General features: G+C 46.7%; 1 protein-coding gene across 4 annotated transcripts in view; it reads left to right on the top strand.

The window, feature by feature from the left end:
* The window catches only part of TOX2 (TOX high mobility group box family member 2), a 135,028-nt gene that overhangs the window by 63,053 nt on the left and 49,744 nt on the right, over positions 1-22,231 (top strand). For all 4 annotated transcript variants that reach the window (XM_069495880.1, XM_069495883.1, XM_069495882.1 and 1 more), the window contains one exon: positions 19,562-19,807. In XM_069495880.1, the coding sequence (XP_069351981.1) occupies positions 19,562-19,807 (246 nt within the window). The remainder of the gene's footprint in view (positions 1-19,561; positions 19,808-22,231) is intronic.

The raw sequence follows: 22,231 nt of genomic DNA, 5'->3' as shown, positions 1-22,231 counted from the left end.
AGTTCTTTGTATCTGCTCCAAGGACTTTAAAGTTGGCTCCGTGTGACTTGTGGCTGTACTCTGTGCAGGGATGGCCCTTGGGGTGGGTGGGTTGTGGCCAGTGGTTGTACTTGGGCGGTGCAGAAACACTGAGCAGTTGTAGCTCTATCCTTGCCACTGGCTTCCTAAACCACTGCTGGAGATAGCAGGGGGACAGCATCGCAGGGGAAGGAATGAGGAAACATTTTAAAATTTATGAAATACCCCCCCCAAAATGGAGAAGATAAATAAGACAGAAAATACCTAGCTGACAAGGATGTGGAGGCACCGGTGCCCTCATACGTGGCTGTGTAAATTGGTACAACCACTTAAAAAACCATTTTGCAGTATCTAAAGCTGCACATACGTCTCTGTGACCCAGCAATTCAACTCCATAAATGCCACGGTACGTTTACGAAAAGATATGTATAAGAATGTTCATAGCAGCACTTTTCATCCGAGCACGAAACCGGAAACAATCCAAATGTCCACCCGCAGGAGTCTGGATAAATGATCGCAGAACATTCCGGCGCAGTGGAATACTATGCAACCATGAGAATGAACGATTTGTAGCCACGTGTGATCAGTGGACGAATCTCACAAACATTATGTTCCCTGGAAGAGGCCAGACAACAAAACAGAACATTCTGTGTCAGGCCGTTCACACAGAGCACGTGAACAGGCAAAACTTATCAACGATGATAGAAATGCAAACTGTGATCACCCTGGTAGGGGCTGGGTAGTGACTGTAGGGGCTGCGAGGGACTTCGGAGGTACCGGTAAGGTTTTCTCTCTTTGAGTGCTGTTGACACAGTCTGTTCTCCTTGTGAAAATTCGTTGGCTGTACATTTATGAGTTGTGCACCTTTCTGTTGGTATTCTATGCTTCAGTAAAGAGATAAAATGATCAATATGTTGTATTTGTATAGTTGTCACCATTTTTAAGGACAGGGGAGTGGGGGAAGGGAACCTAGCCAGGCTTGGTCATTTGTATCTTGTGTTAATAGGGTCCCTAGGGTGGCACGTTCCCCCGGGGAGTGTGGATGGACTAGCCTTTTACAGTCTGAACAATTTATTTAACTTCCTGGGAAGGAAAGAATTATTTTAGCCTCATAATGGACGATGAGCTGTGAAATTGCTCCAGCAGCGGCTTGCCCCGGGGAAGCAGGTGGCACGGGCTTCCCCAGATCTGCTCAGCTCTGCGGGCTCCGGCCTTCACTCATGTTTCTCTCTGGACAGAGTTTTAGGAAATGTGTGAAGCACAAACATCTCAAAGCACGTGCATGTGTGCATGTACGTGTGGTTCTGTGATGCTATGCTGTGGTGCCGGAAAATCTTGTTAACGGAGTAGTTGAAGATGTCTATGGAGAAGTTTCTCAGGGCACAAGCGCACACATGCTTGTGTGCAGACACATTCACACACAAATACAAACAAATACAAATACAATATGTAGGCATGTGCATTTGTATACACCTCGCAACACATTGAGAATTGCTGTGTGACTCTAGGCAAGTTACTTAACCTCTCAGTGCCTCAGTTTCGTCAGTGAAATGGAGATGATAAAACACCTGGCTCTCGGGGCTGTTGTGAGCAATACTCACATGTGTGCACATGCACCACATGGATGAGATTTTTCTCTGTTTATTTGTTGAATGGCTGCCTTCCTCCTAGATGGCGGGCTTCGTGGGAGCAGTGACCTGGCGTATAGTAGCAGCTGAGTTAATATCTGGAGAGGGAGGGAGTGAATCAATGAACGATTCTCGCAGACCCACCGGCACACGTGCTGGTGTTTAGACACATTCACAAGTGCGTCTGTGTGGGCATTTGTCCGTGTCTGCAGCCACCTTCATTCACTGCTGTCGGCACATACAGGGATATACACGCACACGCCCAAAAAGCCGTGTCCAGACTGAGAACTCAGGAGGGTGTGTGTAGCTGCAGTTTGGGGACTGTGGACTGGAAGTCAGAACACAGGATTTTATTCGTGGCCCCAGGAAACTCTAATTTATTATGTGACCTTGGGTAAGTCTCTCCTCTTCTCAGAGGTCAAAGACTCCCAGCTGGGATGTAACAGAACTGGAATTGGAACCGTGGTCAGTCTGGGTCAAAGTCTATGCTTTCAATGCCCACGGCCTTGCTATCCGAGTGCGCTAGTGGACCAGCAGCGTCCCTGGAGCTCGTTAGGCCTGTGGCATCTCACTCCCCACCCAGACCTCCTAAGTCGGCATCTGCATTTTGATAGATTCCCCAGTTGACTTCTGTGCACATGGCAGATCGAGAAGCGCTGGCCTGATGTGCGCTGCCTTCCCCAAGCATTAGGAGGGATTAGCGAGACCGTGCTAAAGGGTTCATAAGCCGGTGGGCACAGGCGCATGCCCGCCCTGAGGAGCCATCGGAGAATGGGAAGGTGGGAGCTACCTGTGATGTCAGAATCAATGTGGAAGCTGAGCTGCACACGTGAGGAAGCAGAATCACGTGGGCAAGAGTACAATTCATGAGCTGGACTTTTTAATTTTAAAAACAACACATGTTAATCATCTCATGGTTCCTGCAGGTCAGGAATGAGGTGTGGCTCAGCTGGGTCCCTCGGGCTTAAGAGCTCTCGGGAGGCTGCACTCAATGTGATGGTCGGGGCTGTGGTCTCATCCGATGGCTCGACTAAACGCGGTTGGCTTCCAAGTTCCCCCTGGTGGTGGTTGGCAGGATTCAGTCCCCCCGAGCTAGACTGTTGAGTTGGAATCCTGGATGCGTCTCTTCCTTCCTCGCTGTTTGACTTTGTGCAAGCTTCACGTCTCGGTGCTGCTGTTTCTTCCTCTGTGAAGTGGGTATAAGGACAGCACCTGCCTCAGAGAGTTGTGAAAACTAATAAATTCGTGTATGAAAAGTGCATAGAACAGGGATATACATACAAATAGTATGTGCTCTATAAATGGTTTCTGCTATTATTTTTTGAACAAAACTGTAGGAAAGCAGGTCAGACCAATGTGAGGATGGAGGCCGACCTACTTTTTCACTAGTAACTCTTTAGGTGGCAGCACAAGGTTGGCTTGGAGGGGTGCCCAATAGACCTTAAGAGAGTGGATGAGCTTTGGGTGGCAGGGCCCTGATGGCATGCTTGGGGCATATTAATAGGAGTATGGGGTCCAGGCTACAGGAGGAGCAGGCCTTGCTCCATTCTTCTCAGGGCAGGCCTGCAGTGCTGGGCCCAGTCCTTGGTGCTCCCACCTGGGAAGGCAGTGGGGTGTTGTGGAAGTCCTGTCGGTATCACCTGGAGGTCAGTAGGCTGAGCAGAGGGGCCAGCACATCCAGGGCCATGGTGATACCGGAGCATGTGGTGTCTGGGGGCAGCAGTGGGCCTACTGTGGCTGGCATCAGGTGAGGTTGCAAGATCTGGTCCAGGAGGTCTCAGACGCCAGACAGAGGCTTTGACCCCTCTCTGAAGGCAGCCAGCCTTGGAAGGGTCTGAGCAGGGCAGTGTCCATGGAGCAGCATGTGCTGGGGGACTTCCCTGAGCAGCCTGGGGTCAGGGGATCTCAGGGCACTCACAGGGGCCACCCTCAGATCTTGAGTGCCTTCATCCACAGCCAGCTAGCTTGGCCCATTCTCAGGCAATGCTACTTTCTGTCATTTTCAAAAGGTAGAAATGGAAAAGAAAAAAAAAAAAAGCTACAGATAGACATACTTCTCCAGAAACTATCTTAACACAGAAACAACCAGAAAGCCTACTCATCATTTTAAAATGCTTTTAAAATCAGCAGTGCCTCACGCATACCTGTGTACCTGCAAACCAGTGGCCCAGGCAGGAGTTAAATTTGGATTTAAAAATCCCTTGGTCCAACCCCTTTTTACAGGTGGTGTCAGTGAGGCTTAGGAAGGGGCAGTGACTTGGCAAGGTCACACAGCCTGTCGGGGCAAGGCTGGGACTCAAGCCTTCGTGGGAAGATGCTTTCCAAGATAAGGACATGGCCAAATTTGGATTATTTCACACTGAACAGCATCTCTGAAGGGAAGGCTGCTTCAGACCTTTGCTGACTTCTTAGAGCTTGCAGAGAAGGTGCTGCAGAGCTGGGCCCAGCACCGCTGCAGGCCATTAGTACCTTCATTCATTCAAAAACATATTTACTAAGCACCTCCTGCAAGATAGAACCATGAACAAAGCAGTCAGAAACTGCTGTCCTTATTCATTCATGTATTCTTTTATTCAGCAAATGTTTATTGAGGGCCTACTATGTGTAAGATACTGTCCTCGGCTCTTGGGAGAGTGAAGGGACAGGAAATAATTATTTTTGAAAAGTCAAGTATATTGCATGTTGGCAGGTGAGAGTTCTGTGGGAAACCAACAGAGCAGGTGGGGGTATTCCAGCAGGGGCTGCACTTGCAAACATGGTGGTCAGGGAAGGCCCCATTGGGAAGACTTGAAAGGGTGAGTGAGTGAGGTCTGGGAAAAGGTATTGCAACGGAGGGGACAGCCACTGCAAAGGCCCTGTGGTGGGAGTGTGCCCCGCACGTGTGCAGAAGGTGGCTGGGGTAGAGTGAGGGAGAGAGTTTGTAGGAGCAGCTGGGAGACATATCTGAACAATGGCTGGGATGGCCCAGAGCAGTGAGTGACCCAGGGCTGGGTCAGGAGTGATCGTGCAAGAGCCAGGACACACCCATTTCCTTTGAGGGGCCCCCAGCATTGACATGTGGGCAGGTGGGGGGCTCCTGGCCTGTATGGCCCTTGCAGGGACTTAAAGGGAAGCCTCAGCATCTCAGAACGTCCTGGAGCCAAGAGAGATCCCATTTTCAGGCCACTGTAGGAAAGCAGAGTGATGTAGGGAAGGACCATGGCCTTTTTGTCCAACCAGTCCTGAGTTCAAATCCCATGTTTGGAAAACATCATGGTTGACTATCTTAGTAATGCTAGCCCCAGGGAAGCGGTTTTCTAAGCATGCTATGAAAGCCAGACATCATACAACATTAATACATTCAATTTTATTAAATACAAAACCCTTGGTATGGCAAAAAAATTAAGGTCAATGACAAGCAGCATATAATATGCAAAGCACTCTTTCAAATACATAGACTAAGACAATAGAGACATGGCAAAGGTAATGCTGCTTCCAGAACACAAAATACAGATTGTCCATAAAAATACGAGAAGGTGTGCAACCTAATGAACAATTAAAGAAATGAAAATTCCAGCAAGATATTCTTTTCTCAGTTGGGCTAAATTGTAAAGCCTCGGTAAGATTTAAGTCACGCAACGGGAAGGCACCTGGGGCTGGCCCGTAGCGGTAAGGGGGTGTCACAGCAGGCAGAGCTGGAGGGCGGCAGGGCCAGATCACGCAGGGCCTTGCAGCTGTGGAGAGGGTTTTCTCTGAATCCTGAGTGCAAAGGGGACGTTGACTGATGGGAGCCTCATGGTCAGATGTGTGTGAAACTGTCGCCCCGGCTGCTATGGAGAGAATGGCCGGCAGGGAGAGAGAGTGGGAGCTGGGAGACCTTTGAGAAGGCCACTGAAGCTGTCCCGGGGCGGGGGAGATGTGACCGTTTGGACAAAGCTGGCTGCCCTGCAGATTTGAGATGCATTGGGAGATAGGGCCCGCAGTGATGGTTGGAGGCAGGGGCAGGAGAGAGGGAGGAATTGAACATCACACCCAGGTTCCCGGCTTGAGCCACAGGTGGAGGGACACCGAGGGGGAACACGCTTGGTGGCTGTGAGCAGAACCACGAGCTCAGTGTTGGACGTGTTAACTTGCCTAACTCAGTTAGGACAGGGGCCAGCAAACCACGGCCTACAGGCCAAGTCTGGCTCCGCTTGTGTTTTGTAAATGAAGATTACAAAACTTTAGTTTAGATGTTGCCCGTGGCTACTTCCATGCTACAGCGGCAGAGTCGAATAGATGTCACAGAGACCGTATGACCCACAAAACCAAAAATACTTATTATCTGGACCTTTGCAGAAAAAGTTTGCCGAGCCCTCCTCTAGGACATCCAAGGGAAAGTGTCAAAAAGACAGTTGGATGTGTGGTTCTAAAAATGTCATTTAAAAAAACAAACAATGCTGCCACGTATTGGAAACATGAGTTTCTTTATCTATAAAGTGGGGGTGATGCCTGGTGCAGCCTCTTCTCCCTCAAATGCCTTGGCCCCCAGGTTACCCCCGGCTTTGCTACTTAAGTTCTGCTGGGACTGTGTCTTCCTGAAGAAGGAAACCCCAGATCTCAACCACCAATCCTCCATCCTTCCAGAATCTCCTCCTCCCCCACAGGCGAATCACCCAGAAGCTGCCGCGGCCTTAGGTGAGTCAGATAGTTCCCTGGGCGAGAACACGTAGGGATGATCGTGTTTGTTCCTAACAGGGTTTTAGTAAACAAACTCGCGTCTAAGGTGCCTGCCCATCATTGTCCCATTCTGATGCCACCGTCTGCTGCAATCCAAGCATTTTGGGGTCAGACACAGCCACGAAGCCCCCAGCAGGACAGCGTTGGGCACGCTCCTCCGTGATAGCCACGGCTCGGCCGGGACTGTCTCCCCGTATATAAAGGCTTAAAAAGATATTACATTCTCCCTCCCCCACCTCCTCCAGAACCCACGTTTAATTTTAACAGTATGGCCTTTCCAATCCTGTTTGGCTTATTACGGTATGGGAATTTTATTTATTTATTTTTTTCAAAAGCATTTTGAGTCCAGGAAAATGACAGGCCGAGCAGAAGGCGTAATTGTACTGATTTCCAGAAGTGCTGCAATACTCCAGATCTGATGTACGGCAAGACACGAATGAGAAAGATTCTATTAAACATCTCTGGGACGGGTGACACAGGGGTGTTATCCGGGATGATTAATTTGACTCAGTCATTATGGACACAGACAAGCCCGACAAAATTGCATTTCGCTCCCCGCAGAATTCATAAAATCGCTGTACACATGATAAGAAGTTCCAGTGCTGGGATCCCTGCTCCAGTCGATAGGGTTGGGGGATTGGATCAGAAGCCATTTTCCTGTTGAGGCCACAGTTGGGAAACACTGGATTGCTCTACAGTCTTTTGGCTGAGACATTCTTACAGGTGTAGGTTTTACTTGTTTAAATGGTACGATGGCTGTGTAATTTACTGTCCAAACTGGGATATTTTTTAGATAGAGAGTGCTTTTAACCACTACCCCGGGACAAGAGGCATGAAGCAGAACTTTCCTGGGCTAACCTGGGTTGATGGGTGTGTTGGGAGAGGTGGGAACATTGGTAGAGCAAGCTTTGGCTTCAGGAAACCCCTCGATTCCATAACTGCTGCCCCTGTGTCTTTGCAGAAGTCATTTTGCCCCTTTGAGTCTCAGTTTTCTTGTCTGTAAAATGGAAATGCTATTTAAACTTGTGCTTTTTACCATCTAAGGTCTTTGCTTTTTTTTTCCTTAAGTGTGTAGGGGGGTTGACGTTCTGTTGATGTTTTCACACCTCTTTCCTTGTGTAATTCTCTCAGCTGTTAGGTGGGCTTTTGAAGACAAGGAAGTCGAGGAGTAGGCAGTTTGGGTAAGTTGTCAAAAGTCCCTCAGCAAGTAAGTGGCAGCACTGGACTCCCCAGGTCATTTTAACCCCAAAGCCAGAGTTCTTTCTGCAGATCAAACAATAGTGCTCACTGATTATATAGTCCAAGAATCTCCAAGCTTTATTGGGAGGAATATTTGAAATATGTGAAAACATTTGGAATCCCAGAGCCCTGTGTCAGCATAAGGTGCCGTTGCTGTGACCGTGACTCTGGTTCATTCAGCAGGCTGCACTCCCCTGGGTACAAAAAGCGTGGGTTCCTTCTCCTCCCTGCACTGGCCCCGGACTTGCTCTGCCGGATCTCCCTTGCCTGCTCAGAAGACATCTCTGGCAGATCCTGCAGCTTTTGGGCATTTTGAGCTATGAGAATCAAAACTGCAGTTTCACGACCCGTGATCTTTCTTCCCGGCTCATGGCCTTGGGGACCTGTGGTGGGGACGGGGGTCATCCAGCACTCGCCCCTCCATGCCAGCTCCTCTGCTGCTGCTGGAGACTCTAAGACAGGACAGGGCGAGATGGGATTGAAGGAGTAGGGTCACTACATCTTGCTGACAAGTGCTGTTGGTGTCTTACTGTTGGTGTCTGCTGTCGTGGCTCTTTCCCGTGAGGTACATTGAGCTAGGGATTCACCAGCAGCTCACCTCGTGACCTGCCCTGTGGCTGGTACACCTGACGTAGCTCCTGCTGCTGAGGTCTCCTTGCTCTGTCGGGCTACTGTCTTGGGTGGGACCCCTTTAGATGCCTTCCTTAGCATTCCCTTGCCCCAGGAAGTCACATGTCCTTAACTTGCTAAACTGTGTAGGTGCAGATTGCTCACAATCTCTCTCCCTCCCTCCCTCCCTCCCTCCCTCTCTCTCTCTCTCACCTTGTCCTGCCATTGCAGGCAGCTCCAGCTATACTCTCGTCTTCCAGAATCTTCCTGTGACAACCAGATACTGATTGGTGTCCTAAGCTTCTCTGGAGACACAAGTTGGGTTCTCCTAAGAAGCCTTTGTCACCAGGCTTCACCAGGGAGCGAGGTGCCACGTCCCCTTTTGTGGTATACTTCAAGTCTCAGCAACCTGTTTGGAGAAATGTCAGATCTCCCTCCTCCCTCAGTCAATCTGTGCCTCTCTCTTATACAGCACTGGGTGGGCAGTGGAGATGGAGAGTCAGCGTGTCAGTGTGGGAACCTTGCAGTAAGCTTTAACTGGGATAAAGTAGAAAGCATCAAATAATGAAACGAACATTTCACCAAGAAGATACCGTAAAATTTAATAAGTAAATATTTAACAGCATAGCTTTGAAATGTGTGAAGCAGAAATGGACAGAAATACAAGGATTTGATCAAATCACAATCATGGTGGATAATTTTTAACATACTACTCTCCGAAACCGAAGGATCAAGCAGAAAAAGAAAAATAATAGTTATTTAGAAGATGTAAACAACAGAATTAGCAAGCTGGAAATAATAAACTTTGACCAAAATCAGCCTGATACTGTGTTACAAAGGAATTCTCAATGGCTTTTAAAGAATCAATGTATTTTTCATTCCTTTTTGGGTATCCTCTTCTTTTTTCTTATCAGTGGTTACCTATTTTGTTAGCCTTTTTGAAAAGCCAGCTCTTCCTTGTATTTCTTATCTGAAATTTATTTCCTATTTTATTACTTTTTCTCTTACTGACTTTTGGGTTATTTTGTTACTCTATTTTTACCTTCTTGAGTTGAGTGATGAGTTCATTTATTTTGTTTTTCTTGTCTTCCAGTTAATTCATTTAGGCAAACAAGCATAAATTTTTCATTGTTCATCTCTCATAGGTTTTTTTCAGATGGTGTTCTCGTAATTTCAGTTGTGATTTCCTCTTTAACCCAAAAGTTATTTAGAAGATTGCTGTTGAAGTGTCTAAGTATTTAGGAATATCTTCTTCCCTCCAGTTTTTCTGCTCCCTCTTTCCCTTGTTTGTTTTGTTAATAACTAGGTTCGAGCATTTAGATCTTACAATGTGGTCTATATGATTTCTACCTTTTGGAAAAAGTTTGAGATTATCTTTGTGTCTAGTACATGGTTATGTTTTATAAGCATGCCACAGATATTTGCAAGGAATGCATTTTTTAAATATCAGGACAAATCAGGAGGGCAAATTAGGTTATTCAAGTCTTCTGTTCTTACTCATTTCTATCTGATTGATTTGTCCATTTTTGAAAAGTGTTAAAGTGACTGACATTGTTTATGGTTTTGTGCTTCTAACAGTTTTTTTACATTTTATATGTATGGTTTATCAATCTACATAAAAGTTTAGGTCTGTCATTTCTTCTTAGTGAATTGTATCACTTATCAACTTAAATATTCCTCTTGGTCTCTTTAGTGCTTTTTGCCCTGAATAGTACTTAATTTGTCATTAATTTTGCCACTCTGCTTTTTATGTGCTTGATATATCTGTTTATTTTTAACCTTCCATGTCATTTTATTTTAGGCATATTTATTATAAATGTCATATGCTGGATTCATTTATCTTAATCAAAATATTAATTTTTTCTTCTGATAAATCAATTGAAATCATTCAGAATTTATTTTGATTACTAAATAGTGAGTCTTAATACTGCCATTTTATGACACTCTTTATTATCATGTTTCATAGTTCATTTCTATTTTCTTTTCATATTTTTCTTAGGTCGGTCAAGTTCTGTTTTCTTTTTTTTTTTTTTTTTTTTTTTTTTTTTTTTGAGACAGAGTCTCACTCTGTTGCCCAGGCTAGAGTGAGTGCCGTGGCGTTAGCCTAGCTCACAGCAACCTCAAACTCCTGAGCTCAAGCGATCCTTCTGTCTCAGCCTCCCGAGTAGCTGGGACTACAGGCATGCACCACCATGCCCGGCTAATTTTTTCTATATATATATTTTTAGCTGTCCATATAATTTCTTTCTATTTTTAGTAGAGATGGGGTCTCGCTCTTGCTCAGGCTGGTCTCGAACTTCTGAGCTCAAACGATCCGCCCACCTCGGCCTCCCAGAGTGCTAGGATTACAGGCGTGAGCCACCGCGCCCGGCCTCAAGTTCTGTTTTCTTTCACTTTTTTTTTCTTCTTCTAATGGTGTAGAATTTCTGCTTTTACTTAAAATTATAACAAATAGTTAACAAATGAATTCAGTAAAGTTTCAGGGTGTAAGATCAACATGGCCAAATCACTTGTGTTTCCATAAACCAACAATGAACAGTCTAAAAAGTAAACTATACAATAACATCTAAGAGAATAAAATATGTAGGAATAAATTTAGCCAAGACTTATAAACTGAAAACTATAAAACATTGCCAAAAGAAATTAAAGAAGATCTAAATAAGTGGGAAGACATCCGTGTTTGTGGATTAGAAGACTTAATATTGTTAAGATGCCAACGCTACCCAAGTGATCAATGCAATCCCTATCAAATTTCCACTGGTCTATTTTGCAGAAATGGAAAACCTTATCTTCAAATTCATGTGGGATTGCAGGGGGCCCTGAATAGCGTGAATAATCTTGAAAAATAACAAGTTGGAAGACTCACATTTCCCTATTTCTACAAAGCCACCGTAATCGAAACAATGTGGTACTGGCACAAGGATAGACATACAGACCAATGGCATAGAATTGAGAGTCCAGAAATAAACCCATACATCTATGGCTAGTTGATTTTTGACAAGGGTGCTAAGACCATTCAATGGGGAAAGAACAATCTTTTCCACAAATGGTGCTGGGATAACTGAATAGCCACATGCAAAATAGTGAAATTGGACTGATTCAATAGATTGAAAATGTACAGTTATGATGTGTCAATTAAAAATAATAAAAGCAAAAAAATTAATAGCGTTACCAAAAAAATTCATTCATGGTCTATATATCAGCAAAACCCATAAAACTCTAAGAAGAAAACATGGGGATTACTCTTCATGACCTTGGATTTGGCAATGAATTCTTAGATATGACAGGAAAAGCATGAGCAACAAAAGAAAAAAATAGATAAATTGGACTTCATTAAAATTAAAAACTTTTAGGCACCAAAGAACATCATAAAGGAAGTGCAAAGAAAACCTACAGCATGGGAGAAAATATTAGCAAATCATATATCATAAGGACCTAGTGTCTAGAATACATAATATAAACAATTCTTACAATACAGCAACAAAAAGACAACCCAGTTTTTAAAATGGGAAAAAGACTTCAATAGACATTTCTCCAAAGAATATATGCAAATGACCAAGAAGCACATGAAAAGATGTTCAACATCATTAATCTTTAGGAAAATACAAATCAAAACTACACAATAAGATACCACTTCACACCCACTAGGATGGCTATAATTTGAAAAATGGAAAATAAATGTTGGTGGCAAGGATGTGGAGGAATTGGAATCCTCATACATTGTTGTTGGGAATGTATAATAAAATGTGCAGCTTGGCAATTCCTCAAAATGTTAAACATACAAATACCACATGACCCAGCACTCCACCCCTAGGTATATACCTAAAAGAATTGAAAAGAGGGGTGCAAACATATCAGTGCATGCTTGTTCATAGTATCACTATTCACAATAGTCAAAAGATGGAAACAGCCCAAATCTCCATCTACAGCTGAATAAGCAAATTGTTGAACATACATACAATGGAATATTATTTAACCATAAAAAGGAATGAAGTACCGATATGTGCTATGAACCCCCAAAACATTATGCTAAGTGAAAGAAGCCAGACACAAAAGGTCATACATTACATGATTCCATTTATATGCAAATATTCAGAATAGGTACATTCACAGAGGCAGAGCCAAGATTGGTAGTTACCAGGGGTTGAGGGGACAAGGGGAACAGGGATAAATTGCTTAATGGGTACGGTGTTTCCTTTTGGGGGTGATGAAAATGTTCTGGAACTAGATACAGGAACTAGATACTAAATGCCCCTGAATTGTTCACTTTAAAATGGTTAATTTGATGTTATGTGAATTCACCTCAATAAATTTTTAAACATCATAACAAATATATTTAAACTTACAGTTTTCTTACAACGTAAATCACGAATCAGTGTGTGTCGTCTCCTCTGCAAAGGAAGACACAGCTTCCAGCTGAAATCTTCTAGATTTTCAGTTCGGGATCAGTATTAATTTGATAATCCTATACCTCTTCTATTTTAGGAATCCTGAGTCAGCAGTCACATTGGAAATTTCACTTTATCAGCAACTATTTTGAATTAATATAAACTGTCAGCTCACCGCTCTTTCTAGAATCCCTCTCGTGTTTACTTTTCATTCTCTAGGTTTTAGCTTTAGGTATTTTTCCAGAAAGGATTAGTTAAAAGAATTTTTATTTTTCCTTTCTGTGGTTGAATTTTTGATGAATTTGTCGTTTTATTGTGGTAAGTGAATGAGTTCACTGTGACGATTTGATGCAACACAAGCTTATCTCTGTAATAGGCTGCGGCGCCCGTGGGATGTGCTTCGCGGTCCTTCCTCCCCAGCGCGTCCTCCGGGCCCAGCGGCCTCCCCGTTGCCTGCTTACTCCCCTGTCTCAAGAAGTTACTGCCTTCAATGCTTTAAGAGCCCCCCCCCTCCCAGGAGTTCCAGGAGAGGGCAAGCCACACAGCCTTTGAATCTGTCTAGCATCCTCCCCTTCCTGGAACTGGGGTGTGAAAGACATAACAGACAGTCTGAACTGCTGGCTGCTCTTCCCACCCCGGCCGTATTCCTTTGCTCGGAGTACCATGCCTTAGTTGATTTGGAAAGAGAAGTGCAAATGCAGGGATTGAGGAACCAGGCGATGCTAGCAGCCTCCTAACACATCTCTGCGTGGTGGGGGAGCTCCACCTCTGTGCTTGTTGGCAAATCCCCACCTCCTGGCCCTGTCGCTTGCCTCCATGTCTCTCCCCCGACTCCAATTCACACCCCCAAAGGACAGTCAGTGTTGGGTTTTCATGTGCCAGTTCAGGGAAGGGAGGACTGACTGCTGGACTGATTCCGCCACCTGTGTCTTTCCCTTGGGTCAGAGCCAAGGGTGAGTCTTTGCCTGGAATTCCTGGGATGGGAGGCTCTTCCCACTCTGCCAATCCATTTATTTTCTTACTACTGTATCTTCTGGCATTTAGTGAGCAGTTCATTCGCTCATTCATGCCTTTATTCATCCATTCATTTAGCAAATACTGGTTGAGAATTCACTGCATATCAGGCACTGTTCTAGGAACTGGGGATCCCGCAGTGAGCAAAACAGATGAAAATCTCCTATGTGTATGGAGCCTGGAGCTGATGTCCTAGTGCGGTGGAGACAGGTACTAAATCATAAACATAATAAATTAAGAAAATATATGGGATGTTAGATAGTGGCAAGTGATTTAAACAAGAGAGAGCATGGCCAATGGTTTGTGATGTTAAGTTGAGCAATGAGGGTAACCTCCTTGAGAAGCAGGTGTTTGGGCAAAGCCCCAAAGGGGTGAAGGAACAGGCTGTGTGTATATTTGAGAGAAGAGTGTTCTAAAGAGAGGAAACAGCCAGTGCAAAGGCCCTGGGGCAGAAACGTGTGGAATGGTCTGAACAACGAGAATTGGAAACAATGATGTCAGAGAGGTAAAAAAGGCAGGTGGCATTGGGGGGAGCTAGACCATGTGGCATGGTGTGGGGGGCCATTGTGAGAACCCTGTTTCTACTCTGAGTGAGAAGGAGACCACTGGAGGGTTGTCAGCAGAGCTTACGTTTTACCAGGATAATTCTGTCCCCAGTGAGAGCAGCCCGCAGCAAGGGTGGAGGCAGGGAAACCAGGTAGGAGACCGCTGGCTGAGTCTTCCAGGGGAAAGAGGACGATGCCTTGGACCACAGTGGTCACACCTTGGATTTATTCTCAAGGTGGAGCCGGTGGTTTTTCCTGTGATGGATTTGGTGTCGGATATGAGAGAAAGAGAGGAATCAAGGCTAACGCCTTGGTTTTTGGCCATGATGAGAAGGATGGAGTTGCTGCCAGCAGAGCGGGAAAGACCGTGGCAGGGACAGGCTCTCTTTTCAATGTGTTAAGCTGTCTGAGATATTGACCAAAATCCAAACAGAGGTGACAGGTGACAGTGGGCCGTATGAGTCTGCAGTTCAGGGGAAGGTCTAGCCTGGGAGAACCGGGCAGTGAGCTGCAGAGAGTTGGTGTTTAAAGCCCCAAGTCTGGGTGAGAGAAGCAGGGGGTGAATGCACTTAGAGGAGAGTCTAGGACCCGAGCCCTGGGACGTGCCAGCACTACTAGGCTGAGGAGAAGAATGGGAACCAGTAAAGGACACGGAGATGTTAGAGGACCCACACCTCTGGTGTCCCAGAAGCCAAGTGAAGAAATTTGTTCCCAGGGAGGAGGACATACCAATTATGTCAGATTCCACTGATAGGGTCAAGTTAGATGGCCAGAGGAGGACTGAGAATGACCACTGGATTCAGGAACATGGAGGTCGCTGGTGACCTTCCCACACAGTTTGGGTGGAAGGTGGGATGAAATGCGATTGGGATGGATCTGAGAAAGAATGGGTGGACAGGAAGAGGAAACTTTTGCAGATTGCCTGTAAGATTTTACTGATATTTTTAACTTCCAGAACTCTTACAACTTGGCGCCTCTTTCTGTATTTTCAGGAGGACACCAGTGGTAGAGCAAAGCAGGCACCACGGAGTGGCCAGTCTCACTTAGGGGAAGTCTGCAGTATGAGTGGGACCTACTGTGGGCAAAGCTGGGTTCAGACTCACAAGACCTGGGTCTGAATCTCGCCCAAGACCTACTAGCTGTGTGACACTTCCACTCTCCCAGCTCTGTCCTCCTCCTTTGCAAAACGAAGATCAGTCACTTCCTTGCAGAATGTGTACGCATTAACTGAAGAATGTGTGTGAAAATGCCGGGTCCCGGGGCTGGCACACAGTAGATACTCAGAATGGGTTGGTTTGCGTTCAGATGTCATGAATTTAGGATTTGATTACATTCGGAAGAGGCATGCACGTGTTTGCGTGCATAGTTATTTTTAAGTGTGCTAATTGCCTCTTTATTGTCATAATTGTGTTATCCCAATATTTTGATACAACATATGCTTATTTTTTCAAAAGGCTTCTGGTCGATTGGGCTGGTTCCAAGGGAGTGAGGTTTTGGTTTTTGGCTGAAAGGAATGGACTTGTGCAGTCAGTGAGCATTTGCTAGGCACCTGCTAGGTGCCTGCACCTGTTCTGGCTGCTGGGGGACAGGAGGGGAGGTGGCAGTGGACAGACATGAGCAGTGGGTGGCTGAGAGACTTACAGTACGTTGGGAGGGACAGATGTGGAAGCACCTAGGTGAGGTTTGAACCTGAAGCCTGGGGCATTCCCCAGTCTCGGGTGCTCATTTGTTGCACAGTAAGTGACTCAGTACTCACTGTGTGCCAGGCACTGTGCTCGGCACTGGTGACAAGACAGACTTGACCCCTGCCCTCACGGAGCCTGGGCTCTGGGTGCAGGGGGACACGAGGAAAAGGTAAGTAAAGAGTCAAAAATAATTTCAGGTGGTGATGACCACCATGGGGACACACACACGGGGCTGGGAAGGGGGTGTTGCAGGGCAGAGTCTTGCCATAGAGTGGGCAGAGGGTTGGGCAGGCTTCCTTTAGGAGGTGACTCTGAGCAGGAAAGCTGGCAGGGGGACGCTGCTTTCCAGGGAGATATATTTGCAGCTGATTCCCACCTAAAGGCAACCGGCCCCCAGCCCATCTCCGTGGTCAGGCTGAAGTCGGACATCACCCCATGGTGCACAGATGGTGATGTGTGAGTTAGGAACATTCTCCAGTGAGGGTGCTGAGCCAGTGAGCTGCTGTTTATGCACTCTCTGTCCTTGGGGGAGTCCCTGAGCATCTGACACTCCAGGCGGGACAAGAATAGCAATTACAGGAAACACTGAGAGTGCTGACTATGTGCCTGACACTGTCCTGTCATCACCCTTTCTCACAGATGACGAAACTGAGGCACAGAGAGGGTAAGTAGTGTGCCCAGAGTAGCACACAGGTAGGAAGTGGCAGAGCCAGGATTCGAACTCCAGCCGTCTGGCTCTTGCCCACTGCACCGCACTTTCTACTGCATCACGGGGACAGTCCTTTCCACCCCCGGGGCAGTCACAAGGGCGAGTTACACGTTTACAGTGTCCGTTCAGCTCATTGTTTTTGAGCTCTTCCTTGGCACCCCGATTCTGGGCTGGTTCTGATCTAAGTGTTGGAGAAACAATGAGCAAAATTCACATTAAACATGAAACAAAGGATCATGTGAGAAGTGAGCTAACTGCAAGTTCATTGAGCACCTCCAGGGAGAAATGCTGGACTCTCTTGGGTGTAGAAGGGGTCTGACCTACTCTAGAGGGCACCTGGGAAGACCTTTAAACCAAACCCATTGCTGAAGGATGGGTAAGAACGAGCTGGATGAAGGGAGAGCATCCGGTGGGCAGAGCATTCCAGCAGAGGGAACAGCATAGGCGAAGGCCAGGAGGCAGGAGAGGTCACTGTGGGTAGAGAGGTCATGCAAGGACTCCCAGGGCCAGCTTTGGGGCTGTGGACTTCTTCCTAAAGGCAGTGGGGAGCTCGTCACTTTACGCGGGAGTGACATGGTGCAATGAGCATCTTTAAAAAGACCATTCTGGCTACAGGAAGGGGATAGAGCGTCCAAGAGAGGGCTGGGGGAGGCCAGTGAAAGCCTGTGTCATTGTCCAGGTAAGAGATGCCAGTGGCCTGGACTGGGACAGTGGTGTGGGCATGGAGACAAACAGGCAGATTTCAAAGATATTTTGGGGGAGTTTCATTGGATTTGAGAGGTGACAGAAGATGAGTCCCAGGTTTGTGGTTTCATTCAGTGGATGGAGGACAGCGTCATGCCATTAGATGAGGAGGACACAGGACACAGTAGGGGAGGGGCATCGTGACCATCCAGTGGGAATGCTGAGAGCGCGTTGAGATGCTCAGCTCTGGAGCTCAGAGGAGGGACCAAGGCTGGAGGCGTAAATGTGGCACCTTGGTGGGAACTGAAACCAAGACTGGTGAGGGCCCCCTGGGGAGAGGGCATAGGGCAGGAGGAGAGGGGAGCTCAGGACTGGGGCTGATAAACTCCCACGTGAGAACGGAGACAGAGAAGGTGAAGCAAGAAGGTGGGCACAGTCGTCACCTCGTCCCTGATCGCTGCTTGCTCATCTATGAGATGATCCCACAACAGCCCTGCAGAGGGAGCCAGTGAGCGAGCGGTGACGTGAGCTCTGGGTCCAAGGGGTGGGCCCTGGGGGCAGGGGCAGCCGCTCACCTCTCAGGGTCTGTTTCTTGGCCATGCAGTGCAGTCTAGGGCTCTTCCCCATGGAATCGTTGTGAGGGTCACACGTGGTGTCCAAGGAGAAAGGCTTTGGCACCAAGCAGGCGTTTAGGGACCTTGCGCTCCTTGCTGTCGCTGGGGCTCTAGGCACAGGCGCCTGTCCCCACAGCCCAGTGACCAGCCAGCAAGCAGTCGGTCAGGGCTGGCCCACCAGGAACCAGGCACAGTGCTGGGCTCAGTGACCCTGGCTGTTTCGATATACATCCTTGACTTACCAAACAATACAAAGATGTTAGAAGATATTATTTTCCTATATGCTATTGTGGTTTAGGTTCCCCCTCTTTCTACATAAATATTTTGATTGATTTAAAATTTACCCTCATATTCATCAATACCTTTGGTATCCTTCGTAAGTTCTGGAATATTCTCAACGCTTATCTCTCCAGTTATCCCTCTGACCTGTTGTCCCAGAATGCTGATTGGACAGACGTCCATTAGACACCCTTACTGCTCGTAACCTCTTTCACGTTTTCTCTTTGACTCTCTCTGCTGAATTCTGGATAATTTCTTCAGATCCGTCTTCCAGTTGGAAGTATCTCTCTTCTGCTGCTCTGCTCTCTTCCAGAGTATAGACGAGGAAGAATGACTCCGCCCGCTCATGTAGCGTTGGTGCTAAAACCCAACAAGGGCAGTGTGAGACAGGAAAATTATAGGCCAATCCCACTTGGGAACCTGATGCAAAAATCCTAAACAAAAGATCAGCGCACAAACCCCAACAATCCTTAAAAAGAATAATACATCGTTACCATCGTGAGCAAGCAGGGTTTATTCCAGGAATGCAAGTTTATTCTAACATTAGAAAACCTCATGAGTTACTTACTGTGTGAACTGAATTAAAGGAGAAAAGTCATTTGAGCCTTTCAGTAGATGCAGGGGAAAAGAATTTGTTAAAATTAAAAAGCCATGCACAATTTTTTATTAAAAACACCCACCTTGACAAGCGAGGAATTCCCTCAGCCTGCTGAAGGTCAACTGAAAGCACCTGCAGCAGACATCGTGCATTACGGTAAAATGTTGGATTTAAAGATAAGGAAAGAGACAAGGGTGTCCACTCTCACCATTTCTGTTCAACATTGTCCTGGAGGTTCCTGGACAGTTCAGGGAGGTGGGAAAAAGTAAACAAGCACGGGTTGGAAAGGCAGGTGTCTGGGGTGACTCCTAGTTTCTAGCTTGTGCTCCTCGGGAATGTTTGTACCACTGACTGAGATGAGGAAGACTAGGAGAAGCCCCAGTCGGGCTGAGTGTTGGGAACACCAGGGAAAATCATCCAGCCGCCCTGGAAAGACCACCAGGCGGGGAGTCGGGGTAATTCGGCTCCATTCCCAGCTCGTCCACTGACCTTGGAGGGACCGCTTTCCTCCTTCCATCCAAGTCCCCATCTGTAAAATGGGCGGATGTGGAAAGATGGATCCAAGTGGGCTGTGGGGGCCAGATCTGGTGGGACAACAGAGAGGGACGGGTGGACGGGAGCCGGCCCCCACTCTCCAGGCAGGCAGGCTTGGTGCCGAGGGCCTCCAGTGGGACGGAGCATCCGTCGGGGGATAGGGCAGGAGTCTTGACCCTCTGTCTTGCAGAGGGCTCACCCCTTTCTCCTTCACCCAGGGGTTGTTGTCGTTACTGTCGTTGCTGTTATTGGTGCTGATGAGTATGTTCTGCAGTTGTGAGACACTGACCCCCAACAACATGCCCTTTTGATGTTTTAGACCTATAACGGCCAGAGCGAGAGCAACGAGGACTATGAGATTCCCCCGATAACACCTCCTAACCTCCCCGAGCCGTCCCTCCTGCACCTGGGGGACCACGAAGCCAGCTACCACTCGCTGTGCCACGGCCTCACCCCCAACGGGCTGCTCCCTGCCTACTCCTACCAGGCCATGGACCTCCCTGCCATCATGGTGTCCAACATGCTGGCACAGGACAGCCACCTGCTGTCGGGCCAGCTGCCCACGGTGAGTCCCTGTCACCTGCCATGGTTCCTGCCGGTTATGGCAGGGAAGGGGGGTTGAGAGGGAAGCAGAGTGACGATGCCTTGATGAGGACCCTGCTCACGTGCAGAGTCTGGCTTCCCCGGGTTGCTTGCGTGGGCATCTGCAGAATCCGGGGGTGGGCACGGGGGGAAGTTTAACGTCCGCACGCCGCTCACTTAGGGGGCTCTGTTCATAGTATCTTGGTATTGGTTTTTATTATTCGTTAATAGTATACTCTCATTTTTATTTTTAGTTTTTAATAGCTTCAGCGAGATGGAATTCACCATGCCATACAATTCACCCATTTAAAGTGTACAATTGAATGGCTTTTAGTATATTCACAGAGTTATGTAATCATCAACACAATCAATTTTAGAATATTTTATCACCCCAAAAAGAAACACTGTACCCTTGCCATCGCTCCCAGCCTGCCTCCTGAAGTCCCCAGCCCTAGACAACCACTAATCTACTTTCTGTCTTTATATATTTGTCTCTTCTGGATGTTTCGTATAAATGGAGTCATATCATTTTTTTAAAAAAATTATATCATGCTTAGGCTTCCAGGGAAGGGGGTAATTACTGAGTTAAAGTTCATGGGGTAGGTAAAAATTCAGCAGGCAGACAAAGGACCTTCCAGGCCGGGAGAATAGAATGTACAAAGGAGGAGGCCCAGTGCTCATGCCAAGCTTGGGATTGGCATCGGTTTTTTCTTTTTGTTGGGCTGGAGAGGAAGAACCTGGAGCCAAGGGGACAGAGAGGAGGTAAAAGAGCTCAGCAGAGGCTGAGTCATAAGGATTGGGAATCCCATGCTAAGGAGATGTATTTTTTTAAGCATGAATGGTTGATTTGAACCATCAAGACCTATAGAAAATCAGTAGACCAATTTTTATATTACACAATAAAAAAACTCCTTAAAAGAATTCTAGTTCTTCTCATGAACAAGTGTGATTTGTATCTATTTTTGCTTTTGTGTTTCCTTCACAGTTAATATCAATATTATACACTAGTCACCTCTCTTACATTCATTTGTAAGTGACAGGAACCAAATTAGCTGAAGCAAAAAAGACTAAACTCTCTAGGGAGTGGACATGGGGTTTCAGGCCTGGTTTGATCCAGGAATTCCAGCAGTGTCACATCCCCCTCCCATCCCCATTTCCATAACAGGCCTGTTGACTGCTGGCAGCTGACATCTTTCCTGACATCTCTGGCAGGAAGCTGTTTGGGTCTTCCAGGGAGGACCATGCCTGAGCATCACAGAACCAACTCCTGTGTCCAGGAGGAAGCAGTCTTGTATTTTGTCAGCTTGAGTCACAAACACCTGTAGCAGGGAAGGAGGGGTCACTTAATTGACTTTCCTATTAGAATCACATGGTGTTGGGTGGATTGTGTTCACCTCTGCAATGACTGGTCAGAAGCCACAGTCACATTTGTGACCAATTCTAACAGACGCCTGGGACCTTAGGGCCTGCATTTTATACTCAGACAATCTCAACTGTGTGTTATTTATTGTTCACCCTTCCTTTATTACCACCATATTTCCTTGCTTAAAAAATCCGGTGTACTCTGTGCATTTTTATAAGGCATATCCCATTTTCTGTTTGTTTTTGAAGCTAGGTGAGAAATAAAAGGAGAGTAAGAAGGGAGGGAGGAAGAAACAAACTCAGGATCCACATTTTATAGTGTTCTGTTCTCACTCAGTGGAAACCGATGCTCCGTTGCTCCTGTGTCTTTTCCTTTCGGGCCCGTCAACGGTGCAGGTCCTCAGCTTCCTCATCTCTCAGGGAACTAGCGATTCCGACTCCACAGCCATGTGGCTTTAATGTCACTCTATTAGAACTCGTATAGCTTAGCTTCCCAGATAACTTCCTAACAAAAACCTTGCTACTCCAGACTGTCCCAGTTTGGGTGGGCACCTTTGTCATGTGCTACGAGAGCCGTGGTGCAGGAGTGAGTCTGGCCACAGTTCTGGGCCACAGTGTCGCTGGCCTTTGGTGCTGGGGTTGATGGAGACAGTGTAGGGTAGTGGTTAGTGTGCGACTCTGGAGTTCCATCGACACGAATTAGATCCTGGCTCCGTGTTTGGGGCTTTGGTTTCCTTGTCTTGGAATGATAATAGGACGCACCTCAAGACTGTGGTGAAGTATATCTGAGATAATGTATGTAAAGTCTTAGCAAATGTCTGGCAGAGAGTAAACAATCAGAGAATATTTGCTATTGTTATTAGTAATAAAAATGAATTCCCACTGTCACCAAATGGCAGCGTTTTCCCTTAAGTCTCATTTACCTAAAGGAGCAGACTGCAGATACCCACAGGTACACTTGCAGGGCCGCCTGGTTACGATAGCTCTGATATTAATAATTCTGAAGCGTGTTATCTGTTGATCAAAGATGACCCCCCAGTCACCC

The sequence above is a fragment of the Eulemur rufifrons genome, chromosome 20, assembly GCF_041146395.1.
Source record: "Eulemur rufifrons isolate Redbay chromosome 20, OSU_ERuf_1, whole genome shotgun sequence".
In the NCBI taxonomy this organism is placed as follows: domain Eukaryota; kingdom Metazoa; phylum Chordata; class Mammalia; order Primates; family Lemuridae; genus Eulemur; species Eulemur rufifrons.
Note: the sequence above shows the minus strand (reverse complement) of the source record. Positions and strands in the feature narration are given on the sequence as shown.